The sequence below is a fragment of the Oncorhynchus gorbuscha genome, linkage group LG23, assembly GCF_021184085.1.
Source record: "Oncorhynchus gorbuscha isolate QuinsamMale2020 ecotype Even-year linkage group LG23, OgorEven_v1.0, whole genome shotgun sequence".
Classification (NCBI taxonomy): domain Eukaryota; kingdom Metazoa; phylum Chordata; class Actinopteri; order Salmoniformes; family Salmonidae; genus Oncorhynchus; species Oncorhynchus gorbuscha.
In genome coordinates this window covers 57,610,492-57,632,260 of record NC_060195.1, presented here as the reverse complement: position 1 = coordinate 57,632,260, position 21,769 = coordinate 57,610,492, and the positions used below count along the sequence as shown (strand labels likewise).

The window sequence follows — 21,769 nt, the reverse complement described above, 5'->3', positions numbered from 1 at the left end:
ACCTTTGAGTGGGTGGGGACATATCAAATTCCACTGGAAATGCTGAAGGAATGAGGTGACAAATGCAATAGCCTATAGCTACCACAAGAGGCCAGTAGGTGTCCACTGTCGATCTCCAGGTCAGTAAGGATAGTGAGTGGCAAGTAAATACATTCATGAACTTCTGCATAACAAAGAATGGGTAAATTGTGGAAAATAGTGTTTATTCTGCCAATAAACACTATAAGAATATACATGTCATTGATTTCCTTTTGTGGATAAACCTATGGAACTTATTGCATTTAACAGAAGAAATGTAACAGTCAGAATATAAAATAGCTCTTACAATTTCACATGTACCATAGAGTCACCATGACAGCCGGTTAGTTTGATTGTTCAATAAAATTAGTACATTTTATACAATGTCATCATATTTAAATTATACTTATAACAGTGCAACTTCAACACAAAAACAAAACATGAGCTATCCTCAATTGGGTTTGGTGCCAGCAACAATTTGGAACTCAATAATACATTTTTGCAATCTTCGACAATATATTTTCACAATCTTTGGTACACATTTGATCTTTGAAAGACTCTGACCGGGTAAAGTATAAACATTATAGTGCATTCATTGACACATCAAAACAATGCAACAATAGCCTAAGGCAAAAAAATATAAAGGTCTACTTTTTTTTAAACACATCGCCGATGCAGTAAGAAGTGATTACACAGCAGAAGCAGGCATGACACCACCGAACAACCAATGACATTGCTGTGAGGTGCAACATTTTAGCTCCGACCGACCACAGCAGGCAAATCCGACAGCTGAGCCAGATTCAGCCACGAGCAGGGCAGACAGAGCTGAGGCATCTAACAGCACTACAACTACAGTGTTGGATGCCCAGGCTTCCCTCACGTTGAAGTGTAAGCCTGAGACAGTACAAGGTTGTTGTTTTTTTACCTGATAGTATTGGATGCCCAGTATCTGACTGGCTAAGACACCAGTAGAAAGACAATGACAATGTCTGGTTTCCAGTTTAGTTAAAGGGAGTAGTGGCAGCGAATTAAACGCAGCACTATAATAGTCATCTCCAAAATGCATCACTGTACATGTGTCGGAGGCTTAGTGAGCAATAGAACCATGGTATATCTATCAAGAGAAATTAACTAAGTTAGATGGTTGTGCTAGAGATGACATGTCTACCAAACAAGAAGCATGTTCACGAGTATAACAAAGGCCAATGAAATCCCTAAATTGCTTTTGATGCATAAGGCTACTGTTGGTGAGATTACATCCCTTAATATGACACAGTCAGTACTTCTCTCCCATCTCCACTTGCCTGCCTCTGTGTGTGTGTGTGTGTCTTCCATGCTTTCTTCATTCAATCCTGCATGTAAGACTAAACCAAGCATCCCTCAAACATTACTGATGTCCTCCTGTGATGGCCCATTACGCTCGTCCTCAGGCAGTGTGAACCGGATGGCTCGGCTTTTCTCCCAACCCCTCCTGATACGACTCAGCCGGAGAGCCACGCATGGCAGGGACAGAGCCAGCCTCCCCAGCAGCACAGCCAGCGGCAGGGCCAGCACCAGCAAGAAGGTGGGAGGGAGGTAGAAGCGATACTGCTCCGGGTCCAAGCCCCGGTCCCAGCCGTAGGTCAGCGTGTGGAGAGTGGCCATCAACAGGGCCATGTAGCCCAGTCTGGACTGGAGGGGAGAAAGAGAGAGGACCATGATAATTAATAACTTTGAGTTGAACTGAATCTGGGTGATAGCCAGCTTCAGATGTACTCACAACAAATTAATTTGGTTTGAAATCCAGCATTTTCATTCAATACAATGTCAGGTCATGAGATCTGATGGCCAATTTCAAATCAAATCAAACTTTGTCACATGCGCCGAATACAACTGTAGACCTTACCGTGAAATGGTAAACCCTTAAACAAAAGTGCAGTTCAAGAAATAGAGTTAAGAAAATATTTACCAAATAAACTAAAGTAGAAATAATAAAAAGTAACAATAACGAGGCTATATACAGGGGTACAGATTATCGAATCAGTGTTCGGGGGTACAGATTTATTTGTACATGTAGGTACGGGTGAAGTGACCATGCATAGATGATAAACAGCGAGTAGCAGCAGTGTACAAAACAAATGGAGAGGGGGGGGTCAATGTAATAGTCTGGTGGCCATTTGATTAATTGTTCAGCAGTCTTATGGCTTGGGGGTAGAAGCTGTTAAGGAGCCTTTTGGTCCTAGACCTGGCGCTCCGGTATCACTTGAAAATGTCAGTTTAGACACTTTTAGCCCCACGGCTTTGTGAATGTTGACCTGTTTCAAGGTCTTGCTCACAACGGCTACCGAGAGCGTTATCACACAGTCATCCAAAACAGCTTGTGCTGTGCATGTATGTGTTGCTTGCCTCGAAGCTACCGAGAGCGTTATCACACAGTCATCCAGAACAGCTTGTGCTCTCGTGCATGCTTCAGTGTTGCTTGCCTCGAAGCGAGCATAAAAGGCATTTAGCTCGTCTGGAAGGCTCGCGTCACTGGGCAGCTCGCTTCTGGGGTTCCCTTTGTAGTCCCTAATAGTTTTCAAGCCCTGCCACATCCGACGAGTGTCAGAGCCGGTGTAGCAGGATTCAATCTTAATCCTGTATTGATGCTTTGCTTGTTTGATGGTTCGTCTGAGGGCATAGCGGGATTTCTTATAGGCGTCCGGATTAGTGTCACACTCCTTGAAAGCGGCAGCTCTAACATTTAGCTCGATGCGGAATTTGCCTGTAATCCATGGCTTCTGGTTGGGATATGTACATACGGTCACTGTGGGGATGATGTCTTCGATGCACTTATTGATGAAGCCGATGACTGAGGTGGTATACTCCTCAATGTCATTGGATGAATCCCGGAACATATTCCAGTCTGTGCTAGCAAAACAGTCCTGTAGCGTAGCATCCGCGTAATCTGAACACTTCAGTATTGAGCGAGTCACTGGTACTTCCTGCTTTAGTTTTTGCTTGTAAGCAGGAATCAGGAGGATAGAATTATGGTCGGATTTACCAAATGGAGGGCGGGGGAGAACTTTGTATGCATCTCGGTCTGTGGAATAAAGGTGGTCTAGAGTTATTTTCTTCTGGTTAAGTTTGCCTGCATTAAAAGTCCCCCGCCACTAGGAGAGCCACTTCTGGGTGAATATTATATTTTATATTAAACGTTAAAATACACTTACAAACTCTTGAAATTATTATAATCCCCCCACAATACATTGCCAATCAAACCACTTTATGAAAGACTAAATGCAAATTAAGCTGGCCTACCCAGATGTATAGAACACCTGGGAGATGATTGTTGACCTTTGAACCTTCTACATAACCTTTTAGTAACTCAACATCTTAGTGAGGTGAAAGGAAGTGGTGATTTGAGTGGTATATTATATGTGCCGTATATTAGCTCATCATGGAAGCACGAGTGTAGTAAAGAGGCCCAAGGGAACAGTATGACCTACAAGCTCAACATTTGTCCTTAATGAGCCCCTGTAGTCAGCGTGTGTGTGTGTGTGTGTGTGTGTGTGTGTGTGTGTGTGTGTGTGTGTGTGTGTGTGTGTCTGTGTCCGTGTGTGTTCCCTCTAATTATTAGCACAGTACAGGGCACTACAGAGAGCAGCCGAATTATAATTACCCTTGACAGGTGGGAAGGTTCAGTCGTGACTCACCCATTTCATCCTCATCCCTAAATATACACGGAACAAAAATATAAACGCAGCATGTAAAGTGTTGGTCCTGAGCTGAAATAAAAATGTCCAGAAAATGTCCATACACTAAAAAAAGTGTATTTCTCTCAAATGTTGTGCACAAATTTGTTTACATTCTGTTTAGTGAGCATTTCTCCTTTGCCAAGATAATCCATCCACCTGACAGGTGTGGCATATCAAGAAGCTGATGAAACAGCTTGATCATTACACAGGTTCACATTTACATTTACATTTAAGTCATTTAGCAGACGCTCTTATCCAGAGCGACTTCACCTTGTGCTAGGGACAATAAAAGGCCACTTTAAAATGAGCAGTTTTGTCACACAACACAATGCCACAGATGTCTCAAGTTGAGGGAGCGTGCAATTGGCATGCTGACTGAAGGAATGTCCACCAGAGCTGTTGCCAGATAATTGAATCTTCATTTCTATACCATAAACTGCCTCCTTAGTCGTTTTAAAGAATTTGGCAGTACGTCCAACCGGCCTCACAACCGCAGACCACGTGTAACCACACCAGCCCAGAACCTCCACACTTGTCTTCTTTACCTGCGGGATCGTCTGAGGGTGGTGCATCTGCCTGTAATAAAGCCCCTTTGTGGAGAAAAACTCATTCTGATTGGCTGGGCCTGGCTCCCCAGTGGGTGGGCCTGACTGCTAAGTGGGTGGGTCTACGCCCTCTAAGGCCCACCCATGGTTGCACTGTTGCCCAGTCATGTGAAATCCATAGATTAGGGCCTAATTAATTTATTTCAATTGACTGATTTCCTTATGAGAACTCAGTAAAATCTTTGAAATTGTTGCATGTTGCGTTTATATTTTTGTACAGTATACGTGTGTATTACTTAAAATATTTAATGTATCTAATTTTACCAATAATTATACAAGGCTCTGTTAAGAGCCAATCAATGGTGGAACAAACTCCCTCACGACGCCAGGACAGCGGAGTCAATCACCACCTTCCGGAGACACCTGAAACCCCACCTCTTTAAGGAATACCTAGGATAGGATAAAGTAATCCTTCTCACCCCCCTTAAAATATTTAGATGCACTATTGTAAAGTGGTTGTTCCACTGGATGTCATAAGGTGAATGCACCAATTTGTAAGTCGCTCTGGATAAGAGCGTCTGCTAAATGACTTAAATGTAAATGTAAATGTAAGAGTCAGTGCGAGTTAACAGTTCCTAATACTAGCCTAACTCACTTAAAGCGATGGCCGTCTGTCGTCAGCACTACGAATCAGCTGGACTGAACTCACTACACTGTCTGGCTGGCTGCAAGCTTAAGGGACTGCAGGACTGTAATCTTGATGGAGAATAATGCTCAAATGTTTTACTGCGGCTTCGGGCTGTAGGCAGACAGGCCATTCTGACAGGCCAAGCAGAACCCAGGCCTTTTATCACACGAACTAGCAGCATGTGACTAATCTGGCGCCGACTGGATCAGCTTAGCATACATATGAAGGGAAAGTTCTAAATGCTCCAAAGGAGGACAAATCCCTGGAAAATGGAACCATAACAGTAAAGTTCCCCCTTTATGAATTCCGCGGCATGCGAGGAGAAGAGTTGACACACACAGCTCAGAGGTTGTCTTTCTACAGTAGGCTACAATGTTACATTTGTTTTGCCAGTCTTTGACTGCTTCATTGAACTACTGCTCATGTACACAGAAAAGGTGTCTGTGCAAATGCGCTGACCTGTACGAAGCTGAACTCCCTCCAGTTGAGCGAGTTGCCCACAGTGGGCAGTGAGGAGATAGCCAGCAGAGAGAGAAGGCCCAGGGCCAGGATGCCTATAGACAGATACAGCTCCATCCTCCACACCTCCTCCTCTACCCACGAGTCTTCCTGGCCTAACTTCACCTGCACAGTAAACACACATTGTTGTTTACTGCGATGACAAGTGGTTACACTATGAATAAGCCATTACAAATGTTTTACCATATTGAAAACGTTCTAAATGCTGATGTAACGTAATGTTTTTAATGCTTTAGAACTATACATTTATAATAGCAATACTAATTAATTAATGGTATGTAGGCTAAACTATTTATAAATAGTTTACTGATGCTTTTCTCACCTGTTTGAAGGCAGCGTTGAGCAGATTGTAGCGAGCAGACCTGCGCATGGGCAAACACAGGCTGTAGACGGCGTGCAGCGCCGCGCAGAGGAAGGCACAGAGGCCCAACTGCTTCCGCTGCTGCAGCCAGCGATCCAACCAGATGGGGAAACGCCTGTACTTGGTGCCCCACGACAGCTGCAGGAAGGCAGCCACAAGGCCAGGCAGGTAGACCAGAGCCAGGGTCACTAAGGCCACTGAGGGGAGTGTCACATTTACCATCTCCACCGGAATTTTGTAGAATGTGCTCTTCCCTGCCGTGGCATATGGGTGGACGACGTCACGAAGAAAGTTGTAGGCGTAGAAGAAGAAGAAGAGGCCGAGTGTAGAGAGACATGGGACGCGCCACGAGGGGAAGAGGTACAGGGGGGTATTCTCTATCTCCTGGGCAGAGGAGAGGCGGCCCATGTCAACAGGGATGAAGCCCAGACTGCGGCAGATCTGGAGTACAGCGCTCTTGGCCTTACTACTGTCACTGCAAATCAGCACCTGGATAGTAAAGAGGCGAGTGTCACAGAAGAGTGTCAGGGAAGGGAATTTTCACCAAGGAGAACCCAACTGAAGAGACAATACTTTCCCAATAGCCTACATCACATAGTTTAGCTACAATAACACCATATGACCAACACCTGTGATAATATGGTTGCAACATGAGAGTATGTGAAACATGTAACATGTAACATTACATAAACTGTGGACATTGTCCGGTTTAGAGCAAAAGACTATAAAACAGTACATCCAAATGTAATTCAGAGTAGTAATGTCTGTCTGTCTTCTCTGGCACTGTTGTGTGTGTAGAGGACTTAGGCTTTACCTGTCTGCTGCCGTCCCTTGGCCCCGTCTGCAGGCTCCAGGCCGAGATCACATTGAAGGCCTTCACCACACTGCTCTCTGGGAAGATATTGGCCAGCTGCTCCGCGTAGGACTGCTTATCCCTGTTGATCTTAGTACCATTACTAACATCCACCAGAGTCTTCCCGACTAGCGGCTCCCTCAGCCCAGCCAGGGTGGAGTAGTGCTCGGGGAAGAGTGCTACGAACACCAGGTCAGCCTGGGTGGCAGCCTGGTGCTGGGTGGTCACCTCAGCCTCCTCGGGAAAGAGGGAGGCACAGCGCTTGGGGTTGCGGCTGCCCACTACCACCCGGTACCCAGAGGCTACCAGTCTGGTGGCTAAAGAGCGGGAAAAGTCACCTGTGCCCAGGATGCCAACCAAGGGGGTACCTGGATCAGAAATTGAGGTTTTGAGGTGTCTGGGGCTGGCACCACCAAGTATAAGAGGCTTCTTCATCTCCTCCTGGGGCATCCTGTCCTGAGCTGAAAAGAAAATGAAAGGTCGCTAACATTGTTAAATGTCTATCAATAGACAATTGTGTCTGTGCAGCATTCAATGTAAAGATGACTTTGTTATTGACACTGATGTAACGTTGATTCAACTGGCAAACTAGCTAACGTAAACTCACCCCATTCCGTACAAATGTGCGCAACCGCAACATTCAAACGAGGCTACAAAGGAAACTAATGGGACTGTAGCGATTTTGTTGACTTCAAATTCAGGGGTGTGAACTACGTTTCTATTCAAGCGTTGATCGACATGGTAATGGCTCTATAGTATTGGAGAAAAGTTGGAAAAAAACGGACCCTCCGTTACATCGTGTCATGTCATAACGTACAGCACACATAAAGAAACTAGTTCTGTATTACGATCTCTCCACCAGGTGTAGCGCTTCTCTCATCGTTTAAAAACAAGAAATGGACAGTGACAGGGGTAAGGGGTGATACCTAGTCATTTTTTGCATCATTGCATGTGATCATCATTCTCAAAGCCGCTGTTTACTTCTAAGATCACCTTACCACCGCCCTAAAAACCAGATTCAAATTCGACACAAACGTTCAAATAGGTATGTAATGACACATTATATAAACTCTTTGTAGTGTTTTATTTACATTTTATAGTTGATAAGGTGATAAATTGCACAGATCGAGTGAAAAAAAAGCAATTTTCCCACACATTTACATTTAAGTCATTTAGCAGACGCTCTTATCCAGAGCGACTTACAAATTGGTGCATTCACCTTATGGCATCCAGTGGAACTCTCCTTCTCACTATCACGCATTAATTTCGCTTCCCCGCCATTTTTAAAAAGACCCTACGGGCTCATTGCCTGCTTGAATTATGCATAAACGGGCAGCGTTTAGGTCATGTAATTGATTCTGTTGGAAAGGGGAGAAATTGTGCTTTACAGTGGTATTGACATTACAGTTGATCTGGACGTATTATGTTTTGGGGGGAGTTAAAATAAGGGCAATTGTACGGACCAAGGCGATGTACGAGTTTACGTGAATTTACGTTAGCTAATGCAACCTGCTTTATAACTGCTATAACTAACTAGCTAGCGAACTTGTTACTACTACTACTACTAGGCCAGCGAAGTTACTAGCTATACATCCTTTATTTGTGCACACATCAATACTTAGACATTGAGGTATTGAAGCCAGGGCTGCGTATATTGATATTCTAGCTAGCAAACGTTACTCCTACTCAAAGGAGAGCGAACGCTAGCTAAAAGTGAGCTAGCTAACTGTGAGCTAGCTAACTGTGAGCTAGCTAACTGTGAGCTAGCTAACTGTGAGCTAGCTAACTGTGAGCTAGCTAACTGTGAGCTAGCTAACTGTGTGCTAGCTAACTGTGTGAAGGCTAACGTTACCTACCTGTTATTGCTTGGTTGAAAGCAATGCTTGTCAGCTAACTTTTTGCTCCAAAATAAAGAACACGGAACTACCAACTCTTTTCGACAAACTTTGCCAACTTCTAAAAATGTCCTATTTATACTTTAACTAGCTAGCTACAGCAAAACAGTGGCCACAAATTATTGTTGAATTCGTGTTTTTTTGGCTCACCTTTCTCGACGTCTGTGTATTTGTGTCTTGCGCTTATAACTTTGTGACTCAGAAATCCGTCCCCGCCCCAACTGCCTCTGTGTGAAGAAGATAAGTTCTTCCCCACACTGACATGAGAGTTGGCCTACAATAGGCTAGGACTGGCCATTCAGTTAACAGTTGCAACAGTATACGTAATTCCTATCAAGAAGACAGCAGTCAACCCATAATTAACATGGTTCGAAAAGCTCTGACTCGTATGTAAAATTGATTGCAGTGTCTGTGGGTATTTAGGATTTTTCTTTCAAGATGTTCTCTGTGGTGCATTCATTTTACATTGGATGTTTGGCTTGCTGTATCACAAGTTTATTTTCCATTGGGGATCTTAAATGCTGCTGTTTTAAAAGTCAGCACTGGGATTTACTGTAAATTAAAAACATAGGCCCACTAAAAGTGAAAGGGAGATTTGACTGCAGGTCAGACAGAGGCTGTCAACACTTGTCTGCCTTTGCCAACTGTAGAAGGTTAAATGTATCCTTCAGGCTTACATGGTTTCGTCTGTCTCTCTCTCTACTCACATAACCTACATTTGTCAATTTTCTATCCATTTGTAAATTATGGATATTGATGATAATTGATTAACATATTTGACCTATGACTATGACCTATGATGGAGATATTGTAATCTAATTTTGGAAAGTCATGTGGCATTGATTGCGCAGTATGTTTTGACGTGAGTAGGCTACATCTAAATGTTATGTGACTCCATTGCCATGCCTCTCCTATGTCAGACATCAACATATATTGCTGCAGCATTTAAGGCCACTTTAAACTCTGACTTTACACTCCGAGGTCCGTTATGGCATCAGTGTTTGTGGTTAACTTTCATCTCAGCCGACAGCTCTATCTGGGCTCATGTTGGATGCCAGGCATGTCCGAATCATTTCCCCGCCTGCCTTGCTCCCAAGCCCTGGCTGCTCCGCCGCATTACTGTAACCTTCCCAGCTCCATCGGTCAATAGGAGCGCGTAAAGCTGGGATTTCTGTGGAAAGCCTCAGCCTTGATAACAGAATCACACAAATATATGACCATCGGCATCCTTTAACTCGTCCGTGACTGATTTGGAGTATAATATCACACTACTCCCTCTTGTAAATCTATAAATCACGGAGCATTTAATGTGTTTTATTGGAAATAAATGACACGGGACCAACTTTTTTTCATGAAGATGGTATACATATTTCATATACATGAACCTGTGTTTCAGTCTATTTTAACATGTAATATTTCCCTTCGTGCCACCAACTGTAAGAATGCATTTGCCTACCAGCAGCAGAGAACCATTGCCACATTCATTTTACATTCAGTAAACATTCAGTTTACTTACAGTGAGGGGCTAAGTTATTTCTCTTAAGTGTATAATGTAAAGACTTGATTTGTAACAGAACAAGGGACTACCACTCTGTGACCTTTAGGGTCAAAGGTCAAGTCTAAAAACCTTTGTCCACGTCATTCACTGGCACCACTGCCCAAATCTTTCTCCCAGACTGAGGACATGTTGTCATTATGAGCTGGGCAGTTGGCGCTAATGCAGCCCAGCAGACCTTGACTCTGTGAGTCAGTCTCACTGCATCAGATAACGTAGAGTGGGCTGGAGAACTGGGTCAGGCTAGAGTTGGAGCCTGGGAGCAGACATGCAGTAGCCAGCAGTAGCCAGCAGTAGCAACAGTAGTAGCAACTCATGGTCAGCATATTGACAATGGAACACTCTGGTGCTTCAAAATTTGGACACATAAATAGAAAGCGGCGCAGACCAACGTAAAATTTTGTGTTTACCTGGGATTTTTCTGATGATATTTCAATGGGCATAGCTCACATGATTTTTAAAAAATCTATTGCATTGTACCATATGTCAGTCTGCATGTTCCTAACTAAGGTTGGATATACTATACTGGGCTATGTGACATTTGATTGAGTCCTCTACCTCCATTGGCCTCTGAAAAAATATCATCCTCGTAACGAGATGTGTGATTCGGGAAATTGTACCCTATGAATCTACCACAGGGCAGCGGTCGGTTCATTGCAATGACCTCCATAGCATGGATAGTGGTGCGCCCTTGCCTCCCTCTTTCCATGGGTGTATTGTTCAAATCCCTGGTAGTTCACATCAGCAGCCATGTGAGTAATGAGGCAGTAAGTATTTATCCTTTGTTGATGGAAACAATTGTGTTTATACTGAACTGGGTGGAGCACCGAGGAGAATTCGGTTTCACTTGTGCTATATGAAACAGGTCCAACTTAATATAAAATTGATCCTCACATTAGTTTTTTCTTCTAGATCTACACAATCAGATAAAAGCTCATAGATGTAACTTGTATACTTTTGTGAGTGGTGTATTTCGTTGATTGGTTCAAATCTAATGTATGCTATATGTAGAAAACAGAGGGGAGTTTTGAAATCCATTATAAACATTGTGGATCGTATAAGAACCAGTGTACCGGAGTTTCCTTTTCCTTTTCGAAAACACCAGCCTGCCTTTTCTTTGGCAACTAAGAAACGTAGTTATGTAGTTACACAGATGTGTGTAAACCATGTCCTGTTGGCCTTCTCTTTGAGGAACTGTTTCATCTTGACTTGAAATGACTAATACAAACCTACATACTTCGATGACCACTAATCTCTTTGTGTATGTTTTCAGTGACCTGTTACTATATCATTTTGGATTATCGAGATATTCACACAGCTAAAGTGATAACATGAGATTGAATCTGTCTTGGAGATACCCAGACCTGTTGATGAAGAAATTATAGCTCAAATCCACCCACATCAGAAAAACTGTTTTCTGCCCCTCCCAAAAGATGGAATTTGTAGATAATTGGCCCTCTTTCTGGGACCAAGCTTGGTCTGTTGAGGAGTGTTGGACTCCATCCAAGCTGGAAGGTGGCTCTCATCTTATCTACGAACATAGACAGGGCTCTAACTCCACTAGCACCACAATGAAATAGGGTGCAGGCCAGCCTGCCATCTTAGTGGAGTCTGCCATTAGCACAGTCAGTGTAGTCAGCTCAGCCATCCCCATTGAGACCGTGTCTGTGCCTCAACTTAGGTTGGGCAAAACTAAACATGGTGGTGTTCGCCTTAGCAATCTCACTGGAATAAAGACCTCCTCCATTTCTGCCATTATTGAAAGAGATTGTGATGCCTCACATCTCAAAATAGGGCTAATTAATGTTAGATACCTCACTTCCAAGGCAGTTACGGTCAATGAACTGATCACCGATCATAATCTTGATGTCATTGGCCTGACTGAAACATGGCTTAAGCCTGACGAATGTACTGTGTTAAATGAGGCCTCACCTCCTGGTTACACTAGTGACCATTTCCCCCACACATCCCGCAAAGGCGGAGGTGTTGCTAACATTTATGATAGCAAATTTCAATTTACCCCCCCCCCCCAAAAAAATATGTTTTCATCTTTTGAGCTTCTAAGTCATGAAATCTATGCAACCTACTCAATCGCTTTTTATAGCTACTGTTTACTACAGGTCTACTGGGCCATATTCAGCGTTCCTCACAGAGTTCCCTGAATTCCTATCGGACCTTGTAGACATGGAAGATAATATTCACATTTTTGGTGACTTTAATATTTACATGGAAAAGTCCACAGACCCACTCCAAAAGGCTTTCGGAGCCATCATCGACTCAGTGGGTTTTATCCAACATGTCTCCGGACCTACTCACTGCCACGTCATACTCTGGACTTAGTTTTGGCCTGTGGAATAAATGTTGTGGATCTAAATGTTTTTCCTCATAATCCTGGACTAATCGGACCACCATTGTATTGCGTTTGCAATCGCAACAAATAATCTGCTCAGACCCAAACCAAGGATCATCAAAAGTTGTGCTATAAATTCTCAGACATCCCAAAGATTCCTAGATGCACTTCCAGACTCCCTCCTCCTACCCAAGGACGTCAAAGTACAAAAATCAGTTAACCACCTAACTGAGGAACTCAATTTAACCTTGCGCAATACCCTAGATGCAGTCGCACCCCTATAAACAAAACATTTGTCATAAGAAACTAGCTCCCTGGTATACAGAAAATACCCGAATTCTGAAGCAAGCTTCCAGAAAATTGGAATGGAAATGGCGCAACACCAAACTGGAAGTCTTCCGAATAGGTTGGAAAGACAGTACCGTGCAGTATCGAAGAGCCCTCACTGCTGCTCGATCATCCTATTTTTCCAACTTAATTGAGGAAAATAAGAACAATCCAAAATTTATTTTTGATACCGTCGCAAAGCTAACTAAAAAGCAGCATTCCCTAAGAGAGGATGGTTTTCACTTCAGCAGTGATAAATTCATGAACTTCTTTGAGGAAATCATCATGATCATTACAAAGCAAATGACGGACTCCTCTTAAATCTGAGTATTCCTCCAAAGCTCAGTTGTCCTGAGTCTGCACAACTCTGCCAGGACCTAGGATCAAGGGAGACACTCAAGTGTTTTAGGACTATATCTCTTGACACAATGATGAAAATAATCATGGCCTCTAAACCTTCAAGCTGCATACTGGACCGTATTCCAACTAAACTACTGAAAGAGTTATTTCCTGTGCTTGGCCCTCCTATGTTGAACATAATAAATAATAAGGAATACCTAGGATAGGATAAGTAATCCCTCTCACCCCCCCCCCTTAAGATTTAGATGCACTATTGTAAAGTGACTGTTCCACTGGATGTCATAAGGTGAATGCACCAATTTGTAAGTCGCTCTGGATAAGAGCGTCTGCTAAATGACTTAAATGTAAATGTAAATGTATGTGTACCAAACTCACTAAAAGAGGCAGTAATAAAGCCTCTCTTGAAAAAGCCAAACCTTGACCCAGAAAATATAAATAACTATCGGCCTATACGAATCTCCCATTCCTCTAAAAAAAAAAAAATGGAAAAGCTGTTGCGCAGCAACTCACTGGCTTCCTGAAAACAAACAATGTGTACTGATATCTCTTTTGACGAACATATCAAGACTGTTTCAAGGACAGCTTTTTTCCATCTACATAACATTGCAAAAATCCGAAAATATCTGTCCAAAAATTATGCAGAAAAATTAATCCATGCTTTTGTCACTTCTAGATTAGACTACTGCAATGCTCTAGTTTCCGGCTACCTGGATAAAGCACTAAATAAACTTCAGTTAGTGCTAAACACGGCTGCTAGAATCTTCACTAGAACCCCAAATATTTGATCATATTACTCCAGTGCTAGCCTCCCTACACTGGCTTCCTGTTAAGGCAAGGGCTGATTTCAAAGTTTTACTGCTAACCTACAAAGCATTACATGGGCTTGCTCCTACCCATCTTTCCGATTTGGTCCTGCCGTACATACCTACACGTACGCTACGGTCACAAGATGCAGGCCTCCTTACTGTCCCTAGAATGTCTAAACAAACAGCTGGAGGTAGGGCTTTCTCCTATAGAGCTCCATTTTTATGGAATGGTCTGCCTACCCATGTGAGAGACGCAGACTTGGTCTCAACCTTTAAGTCTTTATTGAAGACTCATCTCTTCAGTAGGTCCTATGATTGAGTGTAGTCTGGCCCAGGAGTGGGAAGGTGAACGGAAAGGCTCTGGAGCAACGAACCGCCCTTGCTGTCTCTGCCTGGCCGGTTCCAATTTCTCCACCGGGATTCTCTGCCTCTAACCCTATTACAGGGGCTGAGTCACTGGCTTACTGGTGCTCTTCCATGCCGTCCCTGGGAGGGGTGCGTCACTTGAGTGGGTTGAGTCATTGATGTGATCTTCCTGTCTGTGTTGGCGCCCCCCCTTGGGTTGTGCCATGGCGGAGATCTTTGTGGGGTATACTCGGCGTTGTCTCAGGATGGTAAGTTGGTGGTTGAAGATATCCCTCTAGTGGTGTGGGGGCTGTGCTTTGGCAAAGTGGGTGGGGTAATATTCTGCCTGTTTGGTCCTGTCCGGGGGTATCGTCGGATGGGGCCACAGTGTCTCCCAACCACTCCTGTCTCAGCCTCCAGTATTTATGCTGCAGTAGTTTGTGTCGGGGAATCTAGGGCCAGTCTGTTATATCTGGAGTATTTCTTATCTTATTTCTTATCCGGTGTCCTGTGTGAATTTAAGTATGCTCTCTAACTTTCTCTCTCTCTTTTTCTCGCTCTCGGAGGACCTGAGCCCTAGGACCATGCCTCAGGACTACCTGGCATGATGACTACTTGCTGTCCACAGTGATGCTGCTCCAGTTTCAACTGTTCTGCCTGTGGATATGGAATCCTGAGCTGTTCACCGGACGTGCAACCTGTCCCAGACCTGCTGTTTTCAACTCTCTAGAGACAGCAGGAGATGTAGAGATACTCTGATGGATCGGCTACTGAAAAGCCAACTGACATTTACTCCTGAGGTGCTGACCTGTTGCACCCTCGACATCCATTTTGATCCTGCTGGTCACCTATGAACATTTGAACATCTCCAACAGGCACTGCCAGAAGAGGACTGGCCACCCCCCATAGCCTGGTTCCTCTCTAGGTTTCTTCCCAGGTTCTGGCTTTTCTAGGGAGTTTTTCCTAGCCAATATGCTTCTATACCTGCATTGCTTGCTGTTTGGGGTTTTAGGCTGGGTTTCTGTACAGCACTTTGTCTGGATCTGACAGTGTGCCAGCAGCAGCTCATGTCCTCCACGTGTTAGTTTATCAACAATGGGACTCTGATAGTGTTGGGTTGAATCACTCTTTTCGTGTCTGAGATAGAGATATTTTTTTCCCTTGCAATGGTGGAAAAAGCAGCACATCAAAAGCAGGACATCAACTATGTCCATCACCTTATTTGTGTGGGTTTATTCCTCTTTGAAAAACCTACCAATGTCACAGCAATACAAACTGTCACGATCGTCATCAAGGAAATGACCGGACCAAGGTGCAGGGTGGTTTTTCTAATTTTTTAAATTTTAAATGTCGCCAACAAAACAATGAACAGAACGAACGAGAAGCTCTGTAAGGCTATACATGCCACTAACAAAGACAACAACCCACAAATAAGAAAAGGAAAAAAGGCTGCCTAAGTATAATTCCCAATCAGAGACAAAGATAGACAGCTGTCCCTGATTGAGAATCATAGCCGGCCAAAAGCAACAAACCAGAAAGCATAGACTTTCCCACCCGAGTCACACCCTGACCAAACAGACAGAGAACACAAACATCTAAACTGGCTACTGTTTCACACAAACATCTAAACTGGCTACTGTTTCACACATCATTTTGGTATCCAACGGACTGATCGTGTGGGATTGCTAGGTTAGAATCTACTGTAGTTAAAATGAATAAATAACAGGCATAAGCAAACTTGTTCTCATTGGATTTTATTATGTAATATAAAACCAATCAGGGTATGCTTGAGTTTATTTATTTAAAAACAAAATGCTATGCTCCTTTGCGTCCTTTTTTCCCCGGCAAAATAGCTTATGGGAGAAAGAAAAAAGGTTGACATCCCTTACCACAAACATACTTTACTGTTGAAAAGGTGGACTTACAGTATATCAACCACTGGAATTACATTTACTGAAGTAGATTAATTTGGATTGTTGTGTCAAAAAGGTGAGATGGATTAAGTCATGTAGTACCTTAAAGGGCTTAAAAGGCCCAGCGGAAGAGTCAACCCATGTAGAAGGGAGTCCTAGGGTGATCCCCAGCAGAGTCCCATCCACCATCATCTGAACACAATTCAAGAGAGCCTTAATCAATTGTTACACCAAATGTAAACCATGTGCTACCAATTAGGATTTAGATTAGTCAATGGTGGACATTGTTTTGTTCACCAGCCCAATCAGGCTTGTTACGAGAGTAGAGAGGATATTTACTGTCCAAAGGGGCACTTACCTTCTGGCACGCGCATCGGTGAGAGAGGTCTGAGCATGTGAACCAGGGAAGCGTCTGATATTCCAGACCCAGCTTTGGTAGTTGTACATGGATAACCTGGGTATTTGCCCATTGGAGCACCTGTTACTAATGGAAATCAGTGTTATATAAGGTAAATGACTAGCTGAAATCTCTCGCTCTCTCTCTCTGTGAAATGTGAGCTAGCTAAAGCACAATCACCTGCTCTCATTGAATATGGGTTAACTCCATTTTGGGCCGTTTGGCAATCCTGTGGTGGAGGTGAACTGAGGAAATTCTGTACCCACTGACATCGCTGTGGTGGAAGAAAAAAATCCAATTGGCAGGGAGGAAGTAGAGTAGTTCTGACCTTTGGAACTGAAGTGACTTTTTGTATTTTTTTATATCGCTGTGTCAGACCCTTCAGCAGTTCATTTTTCTGCGGTGGTGGGACAAACTGGTGAAGGACATAAACATGAGAATTGCTGATTGCAGTTAAAAGAGGACTTTGATTTACATATTAGAAAAGGGACAGTTTGGAGTGAGTAGCCTACCTCAAATCCATGAAGAGTCTCAGCTACCACTTGACAAATGGGCAGCTCCAACATGGTGTGCTTCACTGGTGGAGAAATGGGCAGTTCAACCACGATGGGCTCTACTGGAGGTGGAGGGAAGAAATGTGATAGGGCGGGAGGAGGCTGAGTTGTTCTGGCCGGTGGAACTGAAGTTTCCATGTCTTTCTGTCTTTTTCTATGTCGCTGTGTCAGACCCTTCAGTGGATTATTTTTCCGCGGTGGTGGGAAAAACTGGGATAGGACATAAACAAATCAAATTGTATTCGTTACATACGCTGAATACAACAAGTGTAGACCTTACCGTGAAATGCTTACTCACAAGCCCTTAACCAACTGATGTTAAGAAATTAATAGTTAAGAAAAGATTGACTAAATAAGTCCAATAAAAAAGCCTACATAAATGTGTGAATTTCTTATTGGAGTTAAACTAGGACCATGATTTACATATTAAAAAGAGATAGTTTGGAGTGAGTAGCCTACCTCAAATCTCTGAAGCGACTCAGCTTCCACTGGAGCGATAAGCAGCTCAAACATGACGTGCTTCACCGGTGGAGAGATGGAACGTTCAACCACGAAGGGCTCCACTGGTGGAGAGATGGGACGCTCGACCACGATGGGCTCCACTGGTGGAGAGATGGGACGCTCGACCACGATGGGCTCCACTGGTGGAGAGATGGGACGCTCGACCACGATGGGCTCCACTGGTGGATAGATGGGACGCTCAACCAAGATGGGCTTCACTGGTGGAGAGATGGGACGCTCGACCACTATGGGCTCCACTGGTGGAGAGATGGGACGCTCGACCACGATGGGCTCCACTGGTGGAGAGATGGGACGCTCGACCACGATGGGCTCCACTGGTGGAGAGATGGGACGCTCGACCACGATGGGCTCCACTGGTGGAGAGATGGGACGCTCGACCACGATGGGCTCCACTGGTGGATAGATGGGACGCTCAACCAAGATGGGCTTCACTGGTGGAGAGATGGGAAGCTCCACCACGATGGGTTTCACTGGTGGAACGATGGGCAGCTCAAACGTGATGTGCTTCACTGGTGGAGAGATGGGACGCTCGACCACTATGGGCTTCACTGAAGGAAAGATGGGCTATATATAGTGGTTTAGAAACAAAAGGTTAGTCCAGAAACAACAAAAAATAAATTACCATGTAATTGACACATGGCCTAAAACATACCCGTTTGCTTACTTATGAAAATGCAAACCATAATAATCATCCCCTCCCTCATCATCCAGCTTAACTCCTGTGGTCTCATCCAATGAAGAAACGTACCTGTGCCCTACTCTGTGTGCACAACAGGGTAACACAACACCACATGACAAACTTAGATTGGTACTCCTGACACTTCTGCCATGCAATCTCAATCATCTCCTTAAGAGTCCCAACACTACAGGAGAGGAAACACACCAGGTTGTTTAGAATGGGTGGAAGGAGGCTTCACACTGTGAATACAAAACAGTGTTTAGATTTTAGACCTGAACTCAATCTAGATACTCTGGGTAATCGAGGTCATCTGAAACTCCATTACATTGGTCCAAAATCTCAATGTAAAGGCAGTGTAATCATAGCACTCCAAATCCCAACATTAATGTACTGGAAGACAGTGTAGCTGTGCAGATGTCATTGCTGTGTTAATGAACAAAGTACTTACTTTGCAAGAAGCCCAGAGGATGCTGTGAGGACTCCAGGCTGTTCATGTGGGCTCTGCTGAGGGAGATCAGAGGAAGTAGGGAGGGGGAGGGGGAGATAGGCAGGAGCATCGACAATCTGAGAAGAACCAGCCTCTATTCCCCAGTTGGCCCATTGATCAGGTTGATGCTGGTGGTTCAGAGGTGGAGAGATGGGAAGCTCCACCACGATGGACTTCACTGGTGGAACGATGGGAAGCTCAAATGTGATGTGCTTCACTGGTGGACAGATGGGCCGATAAACAACGATGGGCTTCACTGGTGGAAAGACAGGAAGCTCAACCATGATGGGCTTCACTGCTGGAGAGATGGGCAGCTCAACCATGATGGGCTTCACTGGTGGAGAGTTGGGCAGCTCAACCATGATGGGCTTCACTGGTGGAGAGTCGGACAGCTCAGATACAGTAGGCTCCATTGGAAGAGGAGGGAAGAAATCCTGGGCCCTTTGGCATCTCTTTGGTGGAGGTGGAGGGAAATAATCCGATAGGGCGGGAGGAGGCTGAGTAGTTATGGCCTGTGGAACTGAAATTTCCATGTCTTTCTGTCTTTTTCTATGTCGCTGTGTCAGGCCCTTCAGTGGCTGATTTGTCCATGGTGGTGGAGCAAAGTGGGAAAGGACATCAACAAATCCAATCAAATTGCATTTGTCACATGCACTGAATACAACAAGTGTAGACCTTACCGTGAAATGCTTACTCAAAATGAAGTTTAGAAAAGATTTACTAAAATAGGACCATGATTTACAAATTGAAAGGGACAGTTTGTAGTGAGTAGCCTACCTCAAATCTCTGAAGCGACTCAGCCTCCACTGGAGCGATAAGCTGCTCAACTACAATGGTTTTCAGTGGTGGAGAGATGGGCAGCTCAACCACAATGGGCTCTACTGGTGGAAAGATGGGCAGCTCAAAAATGATGGGCTCCAATGGTGGAGAGATCGGCGGCTCAACCACGATGGGCTTCACTGGTGGAGAAATTTGCCATTCAACCACGACGGGCTTCACTGGTGGAGAGATGGGCAGCTTGACCATGATGGGCTTCACTGGTGGAGAGATGGGCAGCTCAACCACAATGGGCTCCACTGGTGGAAAGATGGGCAGCTCAACCATGATGGGCTCCAATGGTGGAGAGATGGGCAGCTCCACCATGATGGGCTTCACTGGTGGAGAGTCTGGCAGCTCAGATACAATGGGCTCCACTGTTGGAGAGATGGGCAGCTCAACCACAATGGGCTCCACTGGTGGAGAGATGGGCAGCTCAACCACAATGGGCTCCACTGGTGGAAAGATGGGCAGCTCAACCATGATGGGCTCCAATGGTGGAGAGATCGGCGGCTCAACCACGACGGGCTTCACTGGTGGAGAAATGGGCAGCTCAACCACGACGGACTTCACTGGTGGAGAAATGGGAAGCTCGACCATGATGGGCTTCACTGGTGGAGAGATGGGCAGCTCAACCATGATGGGCTCCAATAGTGGAGAGATGGGCAGCTCCACCATGATGGGCTTCACTGGTGGAGAGTCTGGCAGCTCAGATACAATGGGCTCCACTGGAGGTGGAGGGAAGTAATCCTCAGCCCTTTGGCATCTCTTTGGTGGAGGGAAATAGTCCGATAGGGCGGGAGGAGGCTGAGTAGTTCTGGCCTGTGGAACTGAAGTTTCCATGTCTTCCTCTCTTTTTCTATGTCGCTGTGTCAGACCCTTCAGTTGCTTATTTTTCCACGGTGGTGGAGCAAAGTGGGAAAGGATATCAAGAAATCAAATGGATGTCATAAGGTGAATGCACCAATTTGTAAGTTGCTCTGGATAAGAGCGTCTGCTAAATGACTTAAATGTAAATGTAATTTTGCGTTTGTCACATGCACCGAACACAACAAGTGTAGAACTTACCGTAATTGCTTACTCACAAAGAAGTTGAGAAAATATTTACTAAATAAGCTAAAGTAAAAACAAAAAGACCATATTCAGAGGGGTTGGGTTAAATGTGGAAGACACATTTCAGTTGAATGCATTCACATGTACAACTGACTAGGTATACAACTTTCCCTCTCCATATAAACGTGAGAATTGCTGATTGCAGTTAAAATAGGACCATGATTTAGAAATTGAAAGGGATAGTTTGGAGTGAGTAGCCTACCTCAAATCTCTGAAGCGACTCAGCTTCCACTGGAGCAATAAGCAGCTCAACCACAATGGGCTTCACTGGTGGAGAGATGGGCAGCTCAACCACAATGGGCTCCACTGGTGGAGAGATGGGACACTCGACCACAATGGGCTTCATTGGTGGAGAGATGGGCAGCTCAACCACAATGGGCTTCACTGGTGGAGAGATGGGACGCTCAACCACAATGGGCTCCACTGGTGGAGAGATCGGCAGCTCCAATACGGTGAGCTTCACTGGTGGAGAGATTGGCAGCTCAACCACAATGGGCTTCACTGGTGGAGAGATTGGCAGCTCAACCATGATGGGTTTCACTGGCGGAGAGATGGGACACTCGACCACGATGGGCTCCACTGGTGGAGTGATGGGCAGATCAACCATGATGGGCTTCACTGCTGGAGAGATGGGCAGCTCAACCATGATGGGCTTCACTGGTGGAGAGTTGGGCAGCTCAACCATGATGGGCTTCACTGGTGGAGAGTCGGACAGCTCAGATACAGTAGGCTCCACTGGAAGAGGAGGGAAGAAATCCTGGGCCCTTTGGCATCTCTTTGGTGGAGGTGGAGGGAAATAATCCGATAGGGCGGGAGGAGGCTGAGTAGTTATGGCCTGTGGAACTGAAATTTCCATGTCTTTCTGTCTTTTTCTATGTCGCTGTGTCAGGCCCTTCAGTGGCTTATTTGTCCACGGTGGTGGAGCAAAGTGGGAAAGGACATCAACAAAT

The 21,769-nt window shown here is 44.7% G+C and overlaps 2 protein-coding genes across 4 annotated transcripts; both read right to left on the bottom strand.

Annotated features, from left to right (window-relative positions):
- Window positions 1–182: 182 nt before the first annotated feature.
- LOC124011129 (metalloreductase STEAP3-like) lies at window positions 183–8,901 on the bottom strand. 3 transcript variants are annotated; one of them, XM_046324190.1, is made up of 6 exons: window positions 8,746–8,901; window positions 6,662–7,161; window positions 5,809–6,336; window positions 5,427–5,591; window positions 3,659–3,709; window positions 1,553–1,689 (listed from the first exon to the last, which is right to left on the bottom strand). In XM_046324190.1, exons 2-5 carry the CDS (start codon window positions 7,148–7,150, stop codon window positions 3,704–3,706), a joined length of 1,188 nt encoding a protein of 395 aa, XP_046180146.1. In that variant the 5' UTR covers window positions 7,151–7,161; window positions 8,746–8,901; the 3' UTR covers window positions 1,553–1,689; window positions 3,659–3,703. The 3 variants fall into 3 exon arrangements, with proteins under 3 accessions (XP_046180144.1, XP_046180145.1, XP_046180146.1); XM_046324188.1 differs by lacking the exon at window positions 3,659–3,709 and having other exon boundaries at window positions 183–1,689; XM_046324189.1 differs by lacking the exons at window positions 3,659–3,709; window positions 8,746–8,901 and adding an exon at window positions 8,557–8,739 and having other exon boundaries at window positions 183–1,689.
- A 7,186-nt stretch (window positions 8,902–16,087) lies between these two features.
- Window positions 16,088–19,423, bottom strand: LOC124010696 (proline-rich extensin-like protein EPR1). Its single transcript, XM_046323346.1, has 8 exons — window positions 18,852–19,423; window positions 18,473–18,587; window positions 17,662–18,288; window positions 17,161–17,412; window positions 16,829–17,063; window positions 16,610–16,729; window positions 16,354–16,443; window positions 16,088–16,191 (listed from the first exon to the last, which is right to left on the bottom strand). Exons 1-7 carry the CDS (start codon window positions 19,421–19,423, stop codon window positions 16,385–16,387), a joined length of 1,980 nt encoding a protein of 659 aa, XP_046179302.1. The 3' UTR covers window positions 16,088–16,191; window positions 16,354–16,384.
- Between the last annotated feature and the right edge of the window lie 2,346 nt (window positions 19,424–21,769).